Source organism: Haliotis cracherodii, unplaced genomic scaffold (genome assembly GCF_022045235.1).
Source record: "Haliotis cracherodii isolate W230 unplaced genomic scaffold, xgHalCrac1.p SCAF_18, whole genome shotgun sequence".
Classification (NCBI taxonomy): domain Eukaryota; kingdom Metazoa; phylum Mollusca; class Gastropoda; order Lepetellida; family Haliotidae; genus Haliotis; species Haliotis cracherodii.
This window is the reverse complement of record NW_027266273.1, coordinates 23,076,173-23,095,464: the sequence shown is the minus strand read 5'-3', so window position 1 is coordinate 23,095,464 and position 19,292 is coordinate 23,076,173. Positions and strand designations below refer to the sequence as shown.

The 19,292-nt window shown below is 42.3% G+C and overlaps 2 protein-coding genes and 1 pseudogene across 2 annotated transcripts; all 3 read right to left on the bottom strand.

Moving 5' to 3' along the window:
* Nucleotides 1-1,225: 1,225 nt before the first annotated feature.
* LOC139465984 (uncharacterized) lies at nt 1,226-2,167 on the bottom strand. Its single transcript, XM_071248000.1, has 2 exons — nt 1,945-2,167; nt 1,226-1,359 (listed from the first exon to the last, which is right to left on the bottom strand). Exons 1-2 carry the CDS (start codon nt 2,165-2,167, stop codon nt 1,226-1,228), a joined length of 357 nt encoding a protein of 118 aa, XP_071104101.1.
* A 3,023-nt stretch (nt 2,168-5,190) lies between these two features.
* Nucleotides 5,191-10,454, bottom strand: LOC139465419 (uncharacterized). The gene is made up of 4 exons (XM_071247130.1): nt 10,373-10,454; nt 7,847-8,070; nt 6,213-6,259; nt 5,191-5,246 (listed from the first exon to the last, which is right to left on the bottom strand). Exons 2-4 carry the CDS (start codon nt 8,067-8,069, stop codon nt 5,214-5,216), a joined length of 303 nt encoding a protein of 100 aa, XP_071103231.1. The 5' UTR covers nt 8,070; nt 10,373-10,454; the 3' UTR covers nt 5,191-5,213.
* Nucleotides 10,455-12,572: 2,118 nt separating this feature from the next.
* Nucleotides 12,573-17,251, bottom strand: LOC139465558 (myeloid differentiation primary response protein MyD88-like; annotated as a pseudogene).
* Between the last annotated feature and the right edge of the window lie 2,041 nt (nt 17,252-19,292).

Here is a 19,292-nt window from a genome sequence, read left to right as displayed (position 1 = left end):
AACCACTCAACTCCTCAAGTCTACAAAACCACTCCACCCCAACACTCTAACCCCCACCTGTCTATCCCAACCACTCAACTCCACAAGTCTACAAAACCACTCTACCCCAACACTCTAACCCCCACCTGTCTATCCCAACCACTCAACTCCTCAAGTCTACAAAACCACTCTACCCTAACACTCTAAACCCCACCTGTCTATCCCAACTATCCTCCGGTCTAACCCACTGGTCTAACCTACTGGTCTAACCCTTATGGTCAACCCCCACCAGTCTACCCAACCGCTCTACTGCATCAGCCTACCCCTACCGGTCTACCCAATCGCTCTACTGCATCAGCCTACCCCAACCAGTTTACCCAACCGCTCTACTGCATCAGCCTACCCCCACCGGTCTATCCCTACTAGTCAACCCCAGCAGTCTTCACAAATACTATGCCCCAAATGGTCTATCCCTACCAATCTCCTCCACCAGTCAATTGCACCGGTCTACCCCCACCGGTCTATCCCTGTCATTCTACTCCACCAGTCTACACAACCACTCTACCTTACCAGTTTAACCCACCGCCGGTCTACCCTACCAGTCACCTGCATCACCCTTGCCCAGCTGATCTATCCCCATTTATCTACCCCCACACTCTATCCCCACCGGTCTACTCCAGCACTCTACCCCCACCGGTCTACTCCAGCACTCTACCCCCACCGGTCTATCCACATCAGTCAACTCCACCTATCTATCCCTACACAATCAGGCTATCCCCACCATTCTAGACCATACTTTATCGAAACCTGTCTACACCTACTGGTTTACCAACAACAGTCTACTCCCGCTAGTCTACACTTAATAGTCTACACCCCCCAGTCTGCTCAACAAGTCTACCCCACAGGTCTATTCCTACCAGTCTACACCCACCAGTCTACACTCACAAGTCTGCTCCACAATTCTACCCCCACAGGTCTATTCCTACCAGTCTACTCCCACCAGCCTACACCTGCCACACGATCCTACCCACACTAGAACAACCCAAACGATTCCCCACTCACCCGTTTACCCCTGCCGATTTACACACCCCTTATACAGACAATTTTACCAGTTAACCTTTACTACCAGACCATCCCCCCCCCCACCCCCACCCACACACACACACACGCCACACCAGTCTACACCCACTAAAGTATTTTCAACTGCATCAACATCTTATCATATGTTTACTTGTATTTTCCGACATTACTGATCTATGTGGTCCAGACTGGTCGTTACATAAAAAGGTCTAGAATTCGAAGCACTAAACTTGAACCACAGGAACATACTCACAGCATTCAGGTATCTAAAGAGGAGGCTAGCCTCATGCTCGGGCAAATCTTCAAAGGAATAATGTTTCAATAAATAATAATTGTGTTCAAAGACGACACCTTAGACAAATGCATTTGGGTAAATTTGTATACGTCCACGTAAATTACATCATGGATTTTCAAAGGGCAGATTTAGTTCGACTGCAGGATTTGCAAAGCATGTGTAGCGTCAACTGGCCGTCGACGTATATTTTCCAAATCATTTCATGTTTTTAATCAAGGTGCTCAAGTGATATGATGCAGTTTGCAGGGTAAGACCCGTTTTATTTCAATGCAGATCTTGATTATCGATCAGATCGTCTTGACTGGGCGCCGCCATTTTGTGAGAGATGGAATCTGATTGGTCAGTTGGAGGGACATAGAAGAGACATAACTCGTAATAGCCATTGGTGGCGCTACGATCGAGCCCAAAAAATCCAGCCTAGTACGGTAAGGATGGAACCTGGACTCATTTATATTAGCTTTAATACATCAGGTGGTGAGGGGCAGGGGTAACCAAAATGGTAAACGTCTAGGATCTAAGGTTTTGACCCCACATTACACTGCCACGCCTTGACATAACTCATATATTGTTGGGAGCAGCGCTATACATACGGGCCATCAGGACGATGAGGCGGTCCATGCCGATGTGGTTGACGTACGCGTGCAGCTGGTCAGCCTCCGCCTCGGCCATCAGCTCCACCAGGAGTACCTGCTCGGAAGGGGGGAGTTGGTGGAAGGCAGGGGACTTGTGGATCATCTTCAACGTGGCCGGCAGGTCGGCGGAGATGCAGACGAGGAGCACCAGGAGGCCGAAACAGGTCAGCAGGGCTCGCATTGTGGCTGACAGGGGAACATAAGATGTTTGGAACGTGTGAACAAGGACATGGAGGGGAACACGTGATGTTAGTAACGTGTGTACGAGGCTATGCAGGGGAACACGTGATGTTAGTAACGTGTGAACAAGGTTATGGAGGAGAACGCGTGATGTTAGGAACGTGTGAACAAGGCTATGCAGTGGGACACGTGATGTTAGGAACGTGTGAACAAGGCTATGCAGTGGGACACGTGATGTTAAGAACGTGTGAACAAGGTTATGGAGGAGAACGCGTGATGTTAGGAACGTGTGAACAAGGCTATGCAGTGGGACACGTGATGTTAGGAACGTGTGAACAAGGCTATGCAGTGGGACACGTGATGTGAGGAACGTGTGAACAAGGCTATGCAGTGGGACACGTGATGTTAGGAACGTGTGAACAAGGTTATGGAGGAGAACGCGTGATGTTAGGAACGTGTGAACAAGGCTATGCAGAGGAACACGTGTTGTTAGGAACGTGTGAACAAGGCTATGCAGTGGGACACGTGATGTTAGGAACGTGTGAACAAGGCTATGCAGGAGTACACGCGATGTTAGGAACGTGTGAACAAGGCTATGGAGGAGAACACGTTATGTGAGGAACGTGTGAACAAGGCTATGCAGGGGAACACGTGATGTTAGGAACGTGTGAACAAGGCTATGGAGGGGAACACGTGATGATGGCATCGTGTGAACAAGACTGTGTAATTATAAGTGTAGCACCAAAGCTTCCGTCCCACGTAAATCAACGCTGTAAATAGTGTCAATATTATGTCATGGTCCGTTGAATAATTTTGTTGAGAATTTTGATCATAATGTTATATTTAAATTCCAGGGTGATATTATACTTGAACTCGTTGAAAACAGAACGAGATAGTCATTCCAAGTAGAACAAAGGTCATATCATTTTGGATTGAGGGCGATTCCTACAACGAGCATTTGTGGGGTTGAATGTAAATTGATGTTCGTATGTAAACAAGAGTTAGATACGATAAGCATACAAGACGAACACGTAAGTTCGTGAACTGTCACACATCCTTTAAAGAGCAGGTAAATATTTTGATGTACATTGTAAACGTAACAATTATGGACAATTGTGCAACAGAGTTTTTACAATATAAACGTTAATTACGACAGATGAACGTCCATCGCTAAAATAATAGAACTTGAAGCTATTGTTCTTTATTAAATCAGGTTGTTTCAGAAATATTCAGAGTTAAAGGAGGCGTATGTAACCACACACATAGTCTTACATTACTTCTTTCATTTTCGTAGGAATAAATCAAGTATGTTGTATGAACTAACTCACCAGTTGTTGGGAGAGGTTCACTGTCCGAAATCTTTGCTATACCCAGCAGTCTTACTTGAAGTTGTATCACGTGATTGTGTTAAACTTATCAAATTTATCAAAAATAAAAACGAATCTAGGTTCCAGGAGTTTAAAGATTATCGTCGTGTTTGTATATGCTATATTCAGTTCCTGTAACCAATTGTACCGGACCTTCTAATATCAAAGGAGGATTTCATAGTCATATGTTGGGGGTGGTGGTGGGAGCATTATTGACGACAAACGTAGCCTTATAGCCTCAAAGCCTTACAACCCCAGGTAAATTGATATACTCTCTCTCTCTCTCTCTCTCTCTCTCTCTCTCTCTCTCTCTCTCTCTCCAACCAAATGTTTTCCCATAGGCTTCCATAGTAACGTTATATTTTTATGAGAAAATAACTAAGCATTCAACAGCTGTTACTTCTACATGTGCGCACAGTGATTCCTCAAAGCAGCAATAAAACGAACAAACGAACAAATGACTAGCTTAGCCAGCTCCTTTCCCGAGGATGCTAAACACACCACCCCTAGTTCCTCACCAAATTCCCCTGCTTGAAAATATATGTGGTCACATTCAACATAAGTCGAAAAGACACAATCAAATACAGAACAACATGGTCAGTTTTAGGTACTGGAAGGATGTACATATAAAAAAATCCATTAATATCTTACACAACATCACCCAATCACAGTTGCCAGAAGAATCAATCTACATTGAAGGCAGATTACATGTAGTGGAACGTGTATGGTTGTCACACAGCGTGCTGACCTCCTTCTTCTTCTGCTACTGATGCGGGTCCACTAGCATACAGGTAGAACTTGACAATGTGGCACCAGCCACTGCACAATGCCACTTAGGGAACAATGGTATAGCTCGTACATTATTGTTTTCACTGTTATTCTCTCATATGTAGGTCATATGTAGGTCACTGTAATATAAATTGTCGGACCAAACAATATATACAACTGGATTTGACCAACATATGTCAAACGTTTTATTTAATGACCCTGCAAAGCACTGACTTTTAAACATGCAATTGACCTAGTAAAACTGTTATCTATCAGCAGACGTATATCTGCATGTGAGATTTTTAGATTGTTAGAAAACTAATTGCACAAAAATTAAATTGAAAACAACCAGTTTTTATAGATTCCCTCAAGCAAGAAGATTGAATGACACGTATTTCAGCATTACTATTACATCCCGTTTACACATCTGAAGTTTCCTGTTTGAATTGCGGATCATATGACGACTTTTTTAGATTTAGTATCTCACACGACTGTACGGGATGGAGACATATATAGGTGACGTTATAGGTCAGCCAAATTAATAATCACTGCATGTAGTCTGGATCAATAGGTTTAATGATTCACATTTAGCCTATATTAAACGCTCGCTTCAGACCATTGAATACAGCCAGTGAACCACATGTCATAATCCTCGATTCATGATATATATTGCAAGTTTGTATCACTATTACTTACAAAGCAAGTAAAATAATAGGGTTTCTTTCAATTATGGCGGGCACCTGGGTATTCTTATCATACTTAATGATAATGTACAGCACTTGACCAAATCAGAAAACCTAATCAAATTGTCCTTGTTACAAATTACATTTCTAAAAACAATACTTTGAACACATTCCGGAGTCAAGGATGTTTATTTACTGGAAGACTGAATAATGACGTAGTGATGACGTCCTAGTTGCCGGGGTGAGACTCGTGCTGCAGGGCCTGAAATACACCACGTGTTTATTATAATTATTCAATATTAAGTGCAAAACAATGATTAATAAACGAACTGGTACACATACTGAATTGCATGTAAACTTGTTCGCCTTAAACAAGCATCAGGTGAAGCTTGAGTAGGGTGTCTTTCATTGCGCCTGTTTTATCACGACATGTCCATTTTGAAGAATTAATCGATGAAGTATACTGTCTCTACACACCTCCCCGCCACCACTAGGATTTTAAATAGTAGGTCCTCAATATACCAGCATGGATTGGGACAATAGTGATTAAATGAGTTAGCTTTACCGCCGCCTGTAACAGTATGCCAGTGACAGCGTGTGTTCTGGGTGTCAGATAAAGGCCCGATTTGATGCGAGTCTTAGTCTTTACCACGGATAGGGTGCGAACAGACCAAGAAGCTTGATGAGTGCAAATGTTGGATTCGAACCAAAAAGGACGCAACACAACACAGCGAGGACAGCCCCTTTGCCGTCCGGACACCCGTATCCCCGAGTTCCCAATAGTTTGCTTCGAGAAAACCTTGCCTGAGTGCTTATTTGTCCATAGTTCCCTGGAGCATTCAAAAGGGTACCACGAAAACGCCTGCTTCTGCGTATACCTGTGTGTCTGTGTACGTGTGTATGTACGTTTGTGCCTGCGTGCATGTGTATGTGTGTGTTCGTGTGCGAGTGCACGTATATGCGTGTACGTGTAGACGTGTGAGTGTGCGTGTATGTGTGTGTATGTCTGTGTGAATATGTGCGTGTACGTGTGTGTAAGTCTGCTTGTACGCGTATGTGCGTGTGTGTACGTGCCTGAATGAGTGTGTACGTGTGTGTGTTTGTGTGTGTCTGTGTGTACATGTGTGTATGTGTTCAAGTGTGTGTGTGTCTGTACGTGTGCGTTCACGTCTGTGTGTGTGTACGTGTGTGTGCGTCTGCGTGTATCTGTACATCTGAACAGTCGTACCTTGTTCAATGCGTTGACAACCAAGGCCTCTTCATGTTCTGGAAGATCTATAGAAATAAGAATAGAAAGCGTTACTGGATGTAGGTTTCTCCATCTAACTAAGACACTATTAAGCTCTGTGATTATGTCTGTGTGTAACTCATTAAAAACTCTTCTTTGTTCAGCAGATACAAAGCATCAGCCTCATCATGTCCCCACCCAAGTAAAGCAAATGTGATGACACATCTTGTAAATGCTCTCCTATCTGAGTTAATTGCTTTCACCCATATTTCTATCGAGGTCTACAGCCGACTCCTACCGAGTTCCTGTTTGAGTAAGGCAGATTGATGCCGAAATGTCATTACTACAGATGGGAGGTTTCCTCCTGTTTGAGAGACAGATTGCTGTCAAGATATTATTACTGGAGAGGGGATTTTTCATCCTTTTTGAGTGAGACAGACGCCTGCCGAATGACTATTACTGGATAGGGGAGGTTTCATCCTGTTTGAGTGAGACAAACGTCTGCAGAATGGCTATTACTGGATAGGGGAGGTTTCATCCTATTTGAGTGAGACAAACGTTTGCCGAATGACTATTACTGGATAGGGGAGGTTTCATCCTGTTTGAGTGAGACAAACGTTTGCCGAATGACTATTACTGGATAGGGGATGTTTCATCCTGTTTGAGTGAGACAAACGTCTGCAGAATGACTATTACTGGATAGGGGAGGTTTCATCCTGTTTGAGTGAGACAAACGTCTGCAGAATGACTATTACTGGATAGGGGAGGTTTCATCCTGTTTGAGTGAGACAAACGTTTGCCGAATGACTATTACTGGATAGGGGAGGTTTCATCCTGTTTGAGTGAGACAAACGTCTGCAGAATGACTATTACTGGATAGGGGAGGTTTCATCCTGTTTGAGTGAGACAAACGTTTGCCGAAAGACTATTACTGGATAGGGGAGGTTTCATCCTGTTTGAGTGAGACAAACGTCTGCAGAAAGACTATTACTGGATAGGGGAGGTTTCATCCTATTTGAGTGAGACAAACGTTTGCCGAATGACTATTACTGGATAGGGGAGGTTTCATCCTGTTTGAGTGAGACAAACGTCTGTAGAATGACTATTACTGGATAGGGGATGTTTCATCCTGTTTGAGTGAGACAAACGTCTGCCGAATGACTATTACTGGATAGGGGAGGTTTCATCCTGTTTGAGTGAGACAAACGTCTGCAGTATGACTATTACTGGATAGGGGAGGTTTCATCCTATTTGAGTGAGACAAACGTTTGCCGAATGACTATTACTGGATAGGGGAGGTTTCATCCTGTTTGAGTGAGACAAACGTCTGCAGTATGACTATTACTGGATACGGGAGGTTTCATCCTGTTTGAGTGAGACAAACGTCTGCAGAATGACTATTACTGGATAAGGGAGGTTTCATCCTGTTTGAGTTAGACAAACGTCTGCAGTATGACTATTACTGGATAGGGGAGGTTTCATCCTGTTTGAGTGAGACAAACGTTTGTCGAATGACTATTACTGGATAGGGAAGGTTTCATCCTGTTTGCGTGAGACAGATTGCTGTCGAGATGTTTTAACTAGAGAGAGGAGGTTACATCCGGTTTGAGTGAGATACTTAACGTGGTACTCACGGGAGAGGAGGAGAAATATTTTGTCAATTCCAACTTGAGCCACGTAAGCATGAAGTTGCCCTGCTGCAGCTTCACTCATCAACTCCACCATCAGCAGCTGACCTTGCGGTGGCAGGTGCTTGAAGGCGTCTGAAGCGTGGATAGCGTTCAAGGTCGACAGAAGGTCAGCCGAGGTCAAGGCCACAACGACCATGAGAGAAACACAAAGCAATGAGGTTTTCATCCTGTGAGATATAAATAGACATCGTGTATTAGGATTAAACATTGTATTTAGTAAGTCTTAGCTTGTGGTTATCCCGGGAGTGTGTTTGGGGATTTGAGACATCCTGTGTCAGGAATAAACATTGTATTTAGTAAGCATTAGCTTGTGGTTATCACGGGAGTGCGATTGGGGATTTGAGACATCCTGTGTCAATGATAAACATTGTATTTAGCAAGCCATCGCTTGTGGTTATCACGCATGTGTGTTTGGGGATTTGAGACATCCTGTGTCAATGATAAACATTGTATTTAGCAAGCCATCACTTGTGGTTATCACGCATGTGTGTTTGGGGATTTGAGACATCCTGTGTCAATGATAAACATTGTATTTAGCAAGCCATGACTTATGGTTATCACGCATGTGTGTTTGGGGATTTTAGATATTCTGTATTGGAATTAAACATCGCATCTAACAAGTATTGACGAGCTAACTGATACCATCCCCAAACACACAAGCACGATAACCCCTTGATCATATAATGACGTTTTTAAACTCTATCATTAAAAATGTATTCTCATCTCATGATACCTAAAGTTTGCAAGTTGTCCTTGTTAGTGGCAATTCATCGGTCCTTTGTCGAAGTGAAGCTACTCTATGTGACGTCACGTATGTTTAGAGTCTACCTGACCTGTCATATCGTTCCGAAATGCCGTCAGATGTCCTACACAACGACACAGTGAAACAAAGTACACTGGTTCGGCCAAACCCAACTGTTCTTGGAAAAGAGCTAAGCTGCAGTGTTCTACAAGCACAAATGTAATAGGAACTGAGCACGGATCCCCTATATTTCCAGACTACACTCAGCTACGCCCTTCTAAGACCCTGGTTTTTGATGTGGTATACTTTAATTTTGATAATGATAACAATTATCCCAGTAGTTTGTCCGATCGGCAAGGACGACGCCATGTTTGAAAACACTGACAGCAGTACCTACATAGCCTTTAGATTTAATATTTATCCGTAAATGACCCAAACGAATTCCGCTTTTATTCGCGGGCTCTCATGGTCAACTGCCGAGAAACCTATCTATGATAAACGATTATACATGGAAAGGATGGGTTGAATTAAACTTTCTGTAATTCATCTTTTGAAGTGACGTCATAACGCCTCTCGTGGCGTTTAGGGGTTGGTCAGAGGACTTTGAGGAAGCTATTTCTTTCATTTCTGTTGTGTTACGGTTGAACATTGTTTTACTAAGCAATATTATGTTAATACAAGACAACAAGACATGAACGTTAATTGCCGTTTTGTCACCAATATGAGAAAATTATATTTCTTAGCATTTGATAATTAAGATGACAATCTGACATTATCTTGACGGCGGAAATATTGTCACAATGTTGACCTATGTTGATAAGTGTATGTCTCACCCACAGATGGAGCACAACAGACGATACTCTGTGTCAACGATTACCAATTTTACTTCTTATTTTGCGCTGAGACTTATTGGGGATATATTTGGGACTTTTCATAGTTTTGAGAGCTCTTGGAGGAAGGTAGGTAATTACCTTTGAAGTAATACAATGTAGAAACATTTGCCCACTCAATACGTTTGCAAAACCTGATGTGAAACTGCGTTAACTTGAATCCTACCGACAGTGAAACACGTGTGGTCATCGGTAGTTCAGAAGTACTGTAAAGGGTATACATATCAAACCTTAGGACTCTTAGAGATTCCACCGTGACCTTAGAATAGCATCGTCTTAAACGCCTTGTTTACCAAGTAAGACATGCCAAAATGTACCGTTAATGAATGTTCCAATTTCGGACTGATTCTAGTTGCAACTTAGTAAGTGATCTCGCCACACAAGAGCAACTCTTTGCAATGAAGTCCTTATATTACACAACGCTACAATAAGAGATGTTCCGATTTCTTCATACAAAGCATGCGTTATCGATTGTATAAAATGTTCATGTCAATATGTTCTTGCGCTACTGTGTGTACATAAACGCGAATCAAGTCGTTGGGTTAACCTGTTTGTTAGCCTTGTTCTTGGAAGCCATTCACCATCCATTCAACACGTCAATAGAATTTTAAAACATTTTCAGAACAGTTAAAAGATGGAAGTAGCAATATGGTGTTTGTTTGTTGTTTGTGAAAAACTATATGACGGCGGTCTGTCAATAATCGAGTCTGAAACAAACAATTCAGTCACTGACATCATGAACATCGATCCACGCAATTGAGATACGCAATGTTAGTAGGTAACAATTTATCATTATTACAAACGAGTGTAATCAGTTCAGTGAATGAAACAGCCTACCTAATAAATGAACAGGTCAGGAGAGACGTTTACTGGGACAAGCAGATTAAATAAACAGTCATGAGTATCACGTGGCCAAATGTTTCTCAGATAAGGACCGTTCCTCTCCGGAATCGAGGTGTGTCACCCAGTCGTGTTCCACAAACAGGACCACACGTAAATCTAGGTCTCCGTCTGCTCGTACTCTCACTGTCAGCTCCATCGGTTGGGTGAATGATTCCATTTAACAGATAGCTCCACTGGTAAGGTTTTTGCGAATCACCCCGTTACACTGACCGATACAACGGTTGGGTGTCCGTGAATGACTCCTAACAAATAGCTCCACTAGTAAGTTTTTCACGAATTACCCCGTTAAACTGACAAATACACTGGTTGGGTGTCCGTGAATGACTCTGTTTAAATGATAGCTCCACTGGTTGGGTGTCCGTGATTGATCCCTCCTAACAGATAGCTCCACTGGTAAGGTTTTCGTGAATTACCCCGTTACACTGACAGATACGCCGGTTGGATGTCCGTGAATGACTCTGTTAAAATGATAGCACCACTGGTTGGGTGTCCGTGATTGATCCCTCCTAACAGATAGCTCCACTGGTAAGGTTTTCGTGAATTACCCCATTACACTGACAGATACGCCGGTTGGATGTCCGTGAATGACTCTGTTAAAATGATAGCTCCACTGGTTGGGTGTCCGTGATTGATCCCTCCTAACAGATAGCTCCACTGGTAAGGTTTTCGTGAATTACCCCGTTACACTGACAGATGCGCCGGTTGGGTGTCCGTGAATGACTCTGTTTAACTGATAGCTCAACTGGTTGGATGTCCGTGAATGACTCTGTTAAATGATAGCTCTGGTTGGGTGTCCGTGAATGACCCCTCCTAACAGATAGCTCCACTGGTAAGGTTTTCGTGAATTACCCCGTTACAATGACAGATACACCGGTTGGGTGTTCGTGAAGGACCCCGTTTAACTGATCCAGGATAACTGCCACATCCATTTAATTGTGGTCCCTGAATATCCCAGGCTAACTGACAATCGCAGCGGTTGAAAATTCCTGTTTGACATGAGTTGATGTACATTTGAACTGTTTTGATGTTTAACTGACAGCTACACTGCAAGTTTGTATAACATAAAAGTTGTAATATCTAGATATATCTATTGGTTCCAAAAGAACAATACTGTACAATGCATTAGTGATCTGTGAACAAACCAGTTCGGTGGAAAGATGTGCAACTGATGTACATGATCAAAACAGAGAGAAACATCATCACTAATGTAAGCATGTATACATCCCACAAATAGGGAGTAGGTTTCGGCGACATGTTGCAAATAGTGTTTAAGCTAAGCCAACGTAATTTGAATCTCGAATCTGATAATGACAGAACGCAAATAGGCCTCCAGGAACCCTACTGGAAACGTATTTCCACAAGATCTCTTCAAACAGTGAACGCAATTTGTTTCTGCACTTGAGTGAACACAACTGAGAGCTTCAGCCCGAGTTCATTACACGAGCAGCTGCATGATCGCCATGGTCCAAAACGACATACGTTACACATCAGGGTTAACAAAGACAATGTTGTGGCCCTTGTGCTATGCAGCAGTAACTCCAGGTCCATCACTGAAATGCAGCTCTGAGACACTGTACCTGGGAGCTCCCCTGACTCACGTGTGCCTGCACAAGCCAACTTGCTACACAACAACACAAGATCCCCAGTAATCCACTGTGAAGGATCATGGCAGGTTAATGTAATAGTTGGGAACAAGTTCTAACCATAACCAATTACAAACACAGTCTTTGTACAGTCACACATGTGACACTTGTGATTGTTTCACAAAATAGAAATATATTTAATCTGACACTTGGTTTGGAGTCTGCCTCCCAATTCATTTGGGGATCCAGCCTTTGTTGACAATGTTTCGTATGTACAGGAGAATCTGAAATCCAGCCAAGGCACTGATCACAGCTGGTGTGCTGAGCTGACTGTAACATATTACACTGAACGTAGAAGTTACACGTGTACTCTTAGGTCCAAATCTTCAAACGATTACAGCCACCAATGTCAACACTGACTGGATGAGAACAGTTACATGATGCTGAAATGTTGAACTGTCTCTAACCTGAATTAAACTGAATTCAAAAGCTCCTTTCCAAACATATGTGCTCTGTAGCCCCAAGTCTTCCAATCATTTCAGACACTAATGTCAACACTGACTGGATGGGTACACCTGAGAGATGCTTCTGTCAGTCTGTCGGTGTCTGCGACCTCTGTGTGTGTGTGTGTGTGTGTGGGGGGGGGGGGGGGGGGGGGGGGGGGGATAGGGTTGGGGCTTGATGGCTGCGTGGATGAGGACATTGATGACTTCATGGAGTCTGGAGAAGCACTCTGCACTGGGGGCCCTGGTTCCATTGGAGCGTGGTCGCCGCTTGATCCAGGGAAGTTGGCTGCAGGACAAAGAGGAGGAGGGAGGAGAGTGGATGATAGGAAGCAGTTGGCTGCTGCTGCTGCTGCTGCTGCTCCCACTGTTGCGATATTGTTCTTGATCCAGGCTAAGGGTGATGTTTTCCAATGAAATCTTGTCATTTGTCTGCAGCTCCTCAAAGTTGAGAGGAGCTTTAATTGCTCGGGCAAGCTGGTGTCAGAACCACTCCATTGGGTCTTGCTTTGTGAAATCACAGAGAGTTACGTGGCGAAGGATCTGGGGTATAAATCAGGGTCTGATAAGAACAGGCACCAACTTCTTGCTGCAGGAAATTAAGGTAAATTTTGAGATCTTAACACACTTTGCCCCATGAAAACAACTTATGTTTTGACTTTGACGTTTGGTTTCTCTGCACTGATATAAACATGCGATCCCATCTGATTACAACAAACGTAACATGTACAACACACTGTCCATGATGAAACAAGCACTGCCTGTCCCATTATCTCCTTTATGCTGAATATAGATATTCCCTAAATATTGATGTATTTCTGTGATAAGTCTGAATTGTGCATATATAAGGTACCTTTATATTTATGAACACACAACTACCCCAGAACAGTCTATAAATGTATCTACATTCGATGATATTCTCCTTAAAGCTTGCTGCTCATAACACCTTTCTGTAGAACTTTTGAAATATACAAGAAACACCTGTCAGCTTTGCAAAGACACAAATTATCTCCACATCAACAGTGGTTTTTTTTGCATTCTAGTTACAAATAGAAACTGTTTCAGTTTCCTGCAAAATGGCCTATCCTTCAACTCATGTTGGATAAACACACTAACTCTGTATCTCTACCATTGTCTACTCTGTAGCCTACTTCTGTCGATCTCTGTCTAATTAGAAGCCGAATCCTGCTCATGAAGCTGTGACAGGTGCACAGCTTATGAAGTGTTTGGTGGAGGGCCAGGTGGCTCTGTAGTCTATAGGCGCCAAAAACATGCGGGTTGAATGGAAGATTCGCTCTGATTATATAGTTGTTCCTTTGACCACGCCATACTCCTGTTCATTGGTTTCATCTAAAATACCACTTTTGGTCTTCCTCGAACATCGAGCTGACACGCACTGATATAACTGAAGTATTGTTCAAAAGGAGTTTTTGTGACATAACCCATTTGACCCCAATATTGCCATGAAATACATGGAACCTCACCTGGTGAGCGACTGTGGGCAAACTGCGTCTGGAAGTCGCAGGCCGGACTCTTCAAGAAGCGGGGAGACATAATGATCACCATCATTCGACATCTGCAACATCGGAGAAAATACACCAGTTAAAACATCCAACTGCATGCTTTGAGTTCTGCTTTTCCCCAATTCGAAACGACGCTTCACATGGAAGTGGACAAGGAGGTATCACTGCTAAGAAACTATTTCGTGATTTAGGGGTCGATTCTATGTTGCAGGAGCTTACCTGTCCTGAAAAAGCTTGGTTGAGACTGTGTGTGTGGACGACCCCGGCAGATCGTTTCTCCAAGGAACAAACAGCTTCAGCCCATACCGCGCAGCCTCCATCTCAGACAGCATCTTCTTCACAAACTGAAGGTCATAGACCTCATAAACGCATCATAAAATGTTGGTGTGTCACGCTCAACTGAAAAAAATAAATGATGCACGTTCTGTCTTCTATTACAAGATTCAGTGAGAGTGATGTACAAAAACATCACCTACATAAATTGTATACTCGTAACCTTGTGGCACAGCAAATACTTTGGTAAAATCATGGTAAAATTTGTACCTCTTGTCATTGGCAACCTCACTTCGTGGGCCCTTCCCTTAAATCAAGGTGTGACTAGGGTCCTTGAGGCTTTCTGCTGTACCATTTAATCAAGGCACCTCCAAACACTGTCTACATCACATGCACGGGGTAGAATTACATCCTATATGTTGTATACAAACAAAATTAATTACAATGGCTGTCAGTAGAGCACTGTACTGAGTGTCTCTCACATCTTGTTGTTTTTGCAGTACGAAAAGCTTCCTACCATCCTTAACAGTCATGTATCTGTATTCATCAGTGTCATGATCTGTGAAATCAGAAGAATCGGGTGTGGAACTCTGGGATATGGTGTCATCCTGGAGAGGTACGACGTCGTTCTGGCGACGTTCCTGCTGTGAAACGTAGTGCTCGATATCCAGAACTGGAACCATGAGAGGGGCATCTGTGTAAAACACTTCCCAATATATCAGTTACAGGTAAAACAGAATTGTCTCCCGATGTCCATTTAAGTTTAGTTATTTTCAATTTTGTATGCATCTTCTTTCTTGGGCAAGTTCGTCAAAGGCAATAAATCCAGTCAGTCATCTCCCCTGCCCCTATACAAGTATCATCTGGGTATGATTATAACAAATGCATAATTACAATGAACAGAAATATCAAACTTCCAAATATTGGTAGAAAGAGGCAACACCTCTTTGTGAATTGTCAGTACACCACATTCATTTCAGTTATATCAAGCATTTCAACTGAATGTAAAGTATTGCTCTAAAGTTATCAGTTTTGTGTGTAGTTACAAGTAACAATACAATATATCCTGATCATCTTCCGGGGGCAAGGGAGTTAACTGACTGTAAAAGTCCAGTTTCCACTTTTATAGTCAGTTAGCTCCCTTGCCTCGGGATGATGTATCCTGACAGACAATTTGAATGGGACTCACCGATGCTACGTTTGCAGTCTGTCAGCACATCTTCACGGCCCATCACCTTGAGATAGTAAAACAGCTGGCCTACAGTCGGAAACAAGTCTGGTCTCCTCGTCCACTCGTTCAGCACCTCCGTCGTAGGGTCTCTCGATGTTGAGGTACTGAGACAGCTTCTTTCGAGCTGACACTCTGAGCGCATCCAGGGACACGTTTCTGCAGCACGAGAGAACAGGGAGTGAGGGAGGGGGTTATTTTAGTCGTGGAATTGTAGGTGTGAAATACTAGTATTCGAGGAACATTACGGTGGAGGACTTCTCAATCCAATGGATCTGGACAAACTTTCATAATTGTAACTGCTTACTATCTTGCTCCTTATAGAAAGACATCCAGAGAGTTCGTAGATGGTTCGTAGATGGTTCGTAGATGGTTCAGAGGATTCTTCTTGTTTGAGCACTACATAGGAGCACTCGCAGGTTGAACGTGCCAGGCTAATTTACAGCACATGTCAAAATGAACATTTTTATTTTTCTGTTATCAAACCTATCACATATGATTGTAACGTGAGAGTTGTTTTCAGAGACAACAAATTGCGCCACAATTGTAGAGTACCATTTCATAAATGAAGTAACTCAAAACGGTTTTCTTTTATGACGAAAACATATTCATTTATCATATATTCGGTGTGCCGATTGCTGGGTGCACGTTAATAAAGCTATATCAGCGTGTGTTGTGTGTCTTTTTCATGGAATCATCACCAAACACTATTTTAGACAATCGACATTGAGAAGGAAAACCATGACATTCTTTTCAAATCATGCGGCCTCCTTCTCATACTATGCTGGGATGTTGAAATTATACGATTCCGACTAAATAATAAGCATGTGTCTGTGGTTCAATATCACATAGTGATGACACCAGGTGTTAGCAAAAAGGTGAGCGTATCCTGCCCCAGCGTAACCCAGGCACACTCACTACAACCAACACAAGTATTGACTCTATAAAGTTATATCTGATTTTCTTCTCCGAAATCAACTCATTGACTAAATTAATTAAAGTGATTACAACAGGAACTCAGCTCGGTCCCAGCAAGGTGTCTTCGTGTTGATGGTGTTGGTATCAACGTCGGACAAGAACCGTTTCAATGTGACTCTTCATTTATTTTATCGAACGATGATTATGTGTCTCAGCTGATAGATAAGTACTTAGGAATGCAGACAGATAGACAGGAGTCGTACAGTAGACGTAAAGACCAGCTTCCACATAACCTCCAAGAGCAACCGCAGTCTGTACAATATACGCCTGTGATTGTCATGGCAACACAACACCAACAACAGCCATTGTGGATGTTTTACAGCAACTGACTATTTGAAATTTGGCATTTTATATATTCCACTTCCGTATTGAACCTGAAAGTTCTAAATCGGTCATTGTCGAACGGATGTAATCTGTCTGATATCCCTGAACCTTAATTATATCCCTTCCGCCCAGTCGCTTACGGTAATGCTACATCCTTAAGTCTAGATTTTCAACAGATTCGGAATCTCCAATCTCACTGGGGTGCCTTTTCAATTTATATGTAGTTGCTCATTTATATCACAATAATATAGTTTCAGTGACTAGGCGTTAGTCTAGAACGGATGCATCATTTGATGACTTTACATTTCTTGCATCAACAGGAACAAGTGGTGTTGATTATTTCATCGTGTCAGGTGATTTGTTTACATCGGATCTCGGAGTGTCTCGCCATACTTCCCCATCAGCTGTTCATTTCAATCCCGTGACTCTGATATCGGATCAGGCCCTCCGCGAGATGCACGCCACCATCGGTATTGTTTTAAGTTTCTTTGGGATATAAACGTTGCGGAACTATTAAGAGAAAACATTCTGTCAACAGATGGATCATCTATATTTGAGTGGTTTTTTTCTGCTGCGCTCTCATATTAACAGATATTAACAAGGCAATAAATGTATTCAATGAAGACATTCTCCAAACTAGGAAAACGTACAGCTGTGTAATATCTGACCAACCATGGTTTGATTCTGAATGTGATTATAACAGATCCGAAAGGTTATTGACATTTTTAGAAGTTCAAATAACAATGCATCACTTCAATCCCATATTTCTCGGCGGCATTAGATATAGAGACCTAAATAGGACTAACAAGAGACAGAATAATGCCTCTTCAAGAGAACATCTGTGAGTCAATACTTATTAAAAGAATGAGTTATTGGCTGTATTAAGGAAACATTAACAAAAGAAGTTACAACAGAATGCAATGCCAACTCCACTGAACAGACTGGGGGTTTTAATATGGATTTTACTGTTAATGACACGACCAGTTGCTTACTGGACGCTACTGGCCCCTAAGAAAAATGTAAAGCAATCCGTGAATTAAAGAAGTTCTGGCAAAGATAATCTTATTTCAGAATTTACATAAATCTTTAGTGGATATGTAACTGCCATACAATGAATCGTTGTTTTATGTTATGTTTACATCTAATTTCCCTGAATCACGCTGTACATGTGTCATCATTACTTGCGATAAAAGGATGACTTCTCTACTCCTAAGGTTTATAGAGGTTTGTCACTTTTAAGCATTTTCAGTTAGCTATATCCATGCTTTCTCAATGCAATGTTATTATTTTCATTTTTATAAAAATATATCGAATCACAAGTTGAATTCCGGGAAGGAATATCTTCATGTTTTAAAGTGTTATTCAACAAAATCTATCTAAATTTATTGATGGTATATTCTAAAGTATAGGGAGTTTAATCAAACATGATAAAGGCACCCGAATCTATTTATAGTTGTGTGAATGGATGTGTTAGGTCTAATGACAATGTTTGGGAACATTTCAATTGTGCAATATGTGTTAGCCAAGGCTGTGTGATGAGTCCTATTAGACCGGCAGCCCAGAGCACTTTGGTCAAACGAACAAGGTACCAATATCCGAACACAGGAACATTTACTGTGTAACCCAACATATTCATATATGGATGTCAAAGAGGGTCCCCAAATTTGGGCTGGGTTAAACATTGGAGGTACCACATGAAACCAACATAAAATGAACTATTTCACTCTACTAAGAATAAAAAACCCATTGCCAGACAAATCGTCTGCTGCAAAAGGCCCGCCAGACATCCCCAAATGTTGACCCTTAATGCACTCAGTGAACACTCTGGTAAAATGTGACTAGAGTATACATTCAAAGTATCAGATGGAAGTAAGTTTAGATGAACAGGTACATGTTACTGAGTACAACACGGCCCATACCTGACAAATTTTCCTCTGCATAAGGTCCGCCAGACCCCCCAGAGAGGGTCCCAAAATTTCGGCTGGGTTAAACATTGGAGGTACCACATGAAATCAACATAAAATGAACAATTGCACTCTACTTATTGCACAATACCCATTGCCAGACAAATCATCTTCTGCATAAGGCCCGCCAGACACCCACAAAAAGTTGACCCTTCAGGTATACACGGGTAAAATTGGTGTGGAATATATATCGATTGTACCACATAAAGGTACGTTTGAATGAACAGGTTCATATCACAGAGTACAGAATGGGCCACACCAGACAAATCTTCCTCTGTATAAGGCTTAAACATTGGAGGTATCACATGGAACTAACATAAAATGAACTATTACACTCTACTTATTACAAAATACCCATTGCCAGACAAATCCTCTTCTGCATAAAGACCGCTAGACACACCCTCACCCCACCCCACACAGTTGACCCTCTGTAATCCCAGTGTGCATAATGAAACATTGGACATCAGCTCTGAGAGTC

Bases quoted from the DNA above. Each gene is read 5' to 3' on its own strand.
- LOC139465984 (XM_071248000.1), bottom strand. From the start codon at position 2,167: ATGCGAGCCCTGCTGACCTGTTTCGGCCTCCTGGTGCTCCTCGTCTGC. The intron at 1,360-1,944 runs GTATGTATAGCG...ATTCCTTTGAAG, and splicing joins CCTCATCGTCCTGATGGCCC to ATTTGCCCGAGCATGAGGCT.
- LOC139465419 (XM_071247130.1), bottom strand. From the start codon at position 8,069: ATGAAAACCTCATTGCTTTGTGTTTCTCTCATGGTCGTTGTGGCCTTG. The intron at 6,260-7,846 runs GTGAGTACCACG...TTATTTCTATAG, and splicing joins AATATTTCTCCTCCTCTCCC to ATCTTCCAGAACATGAAGAG. The intron at 5,247-6,212 runs GTACGACTGTTC...GGTGTATTTCAG, and splicing joins TTGTCAACGCATTGAACAAG to GCCCTGCAGCACGAGTCTCA.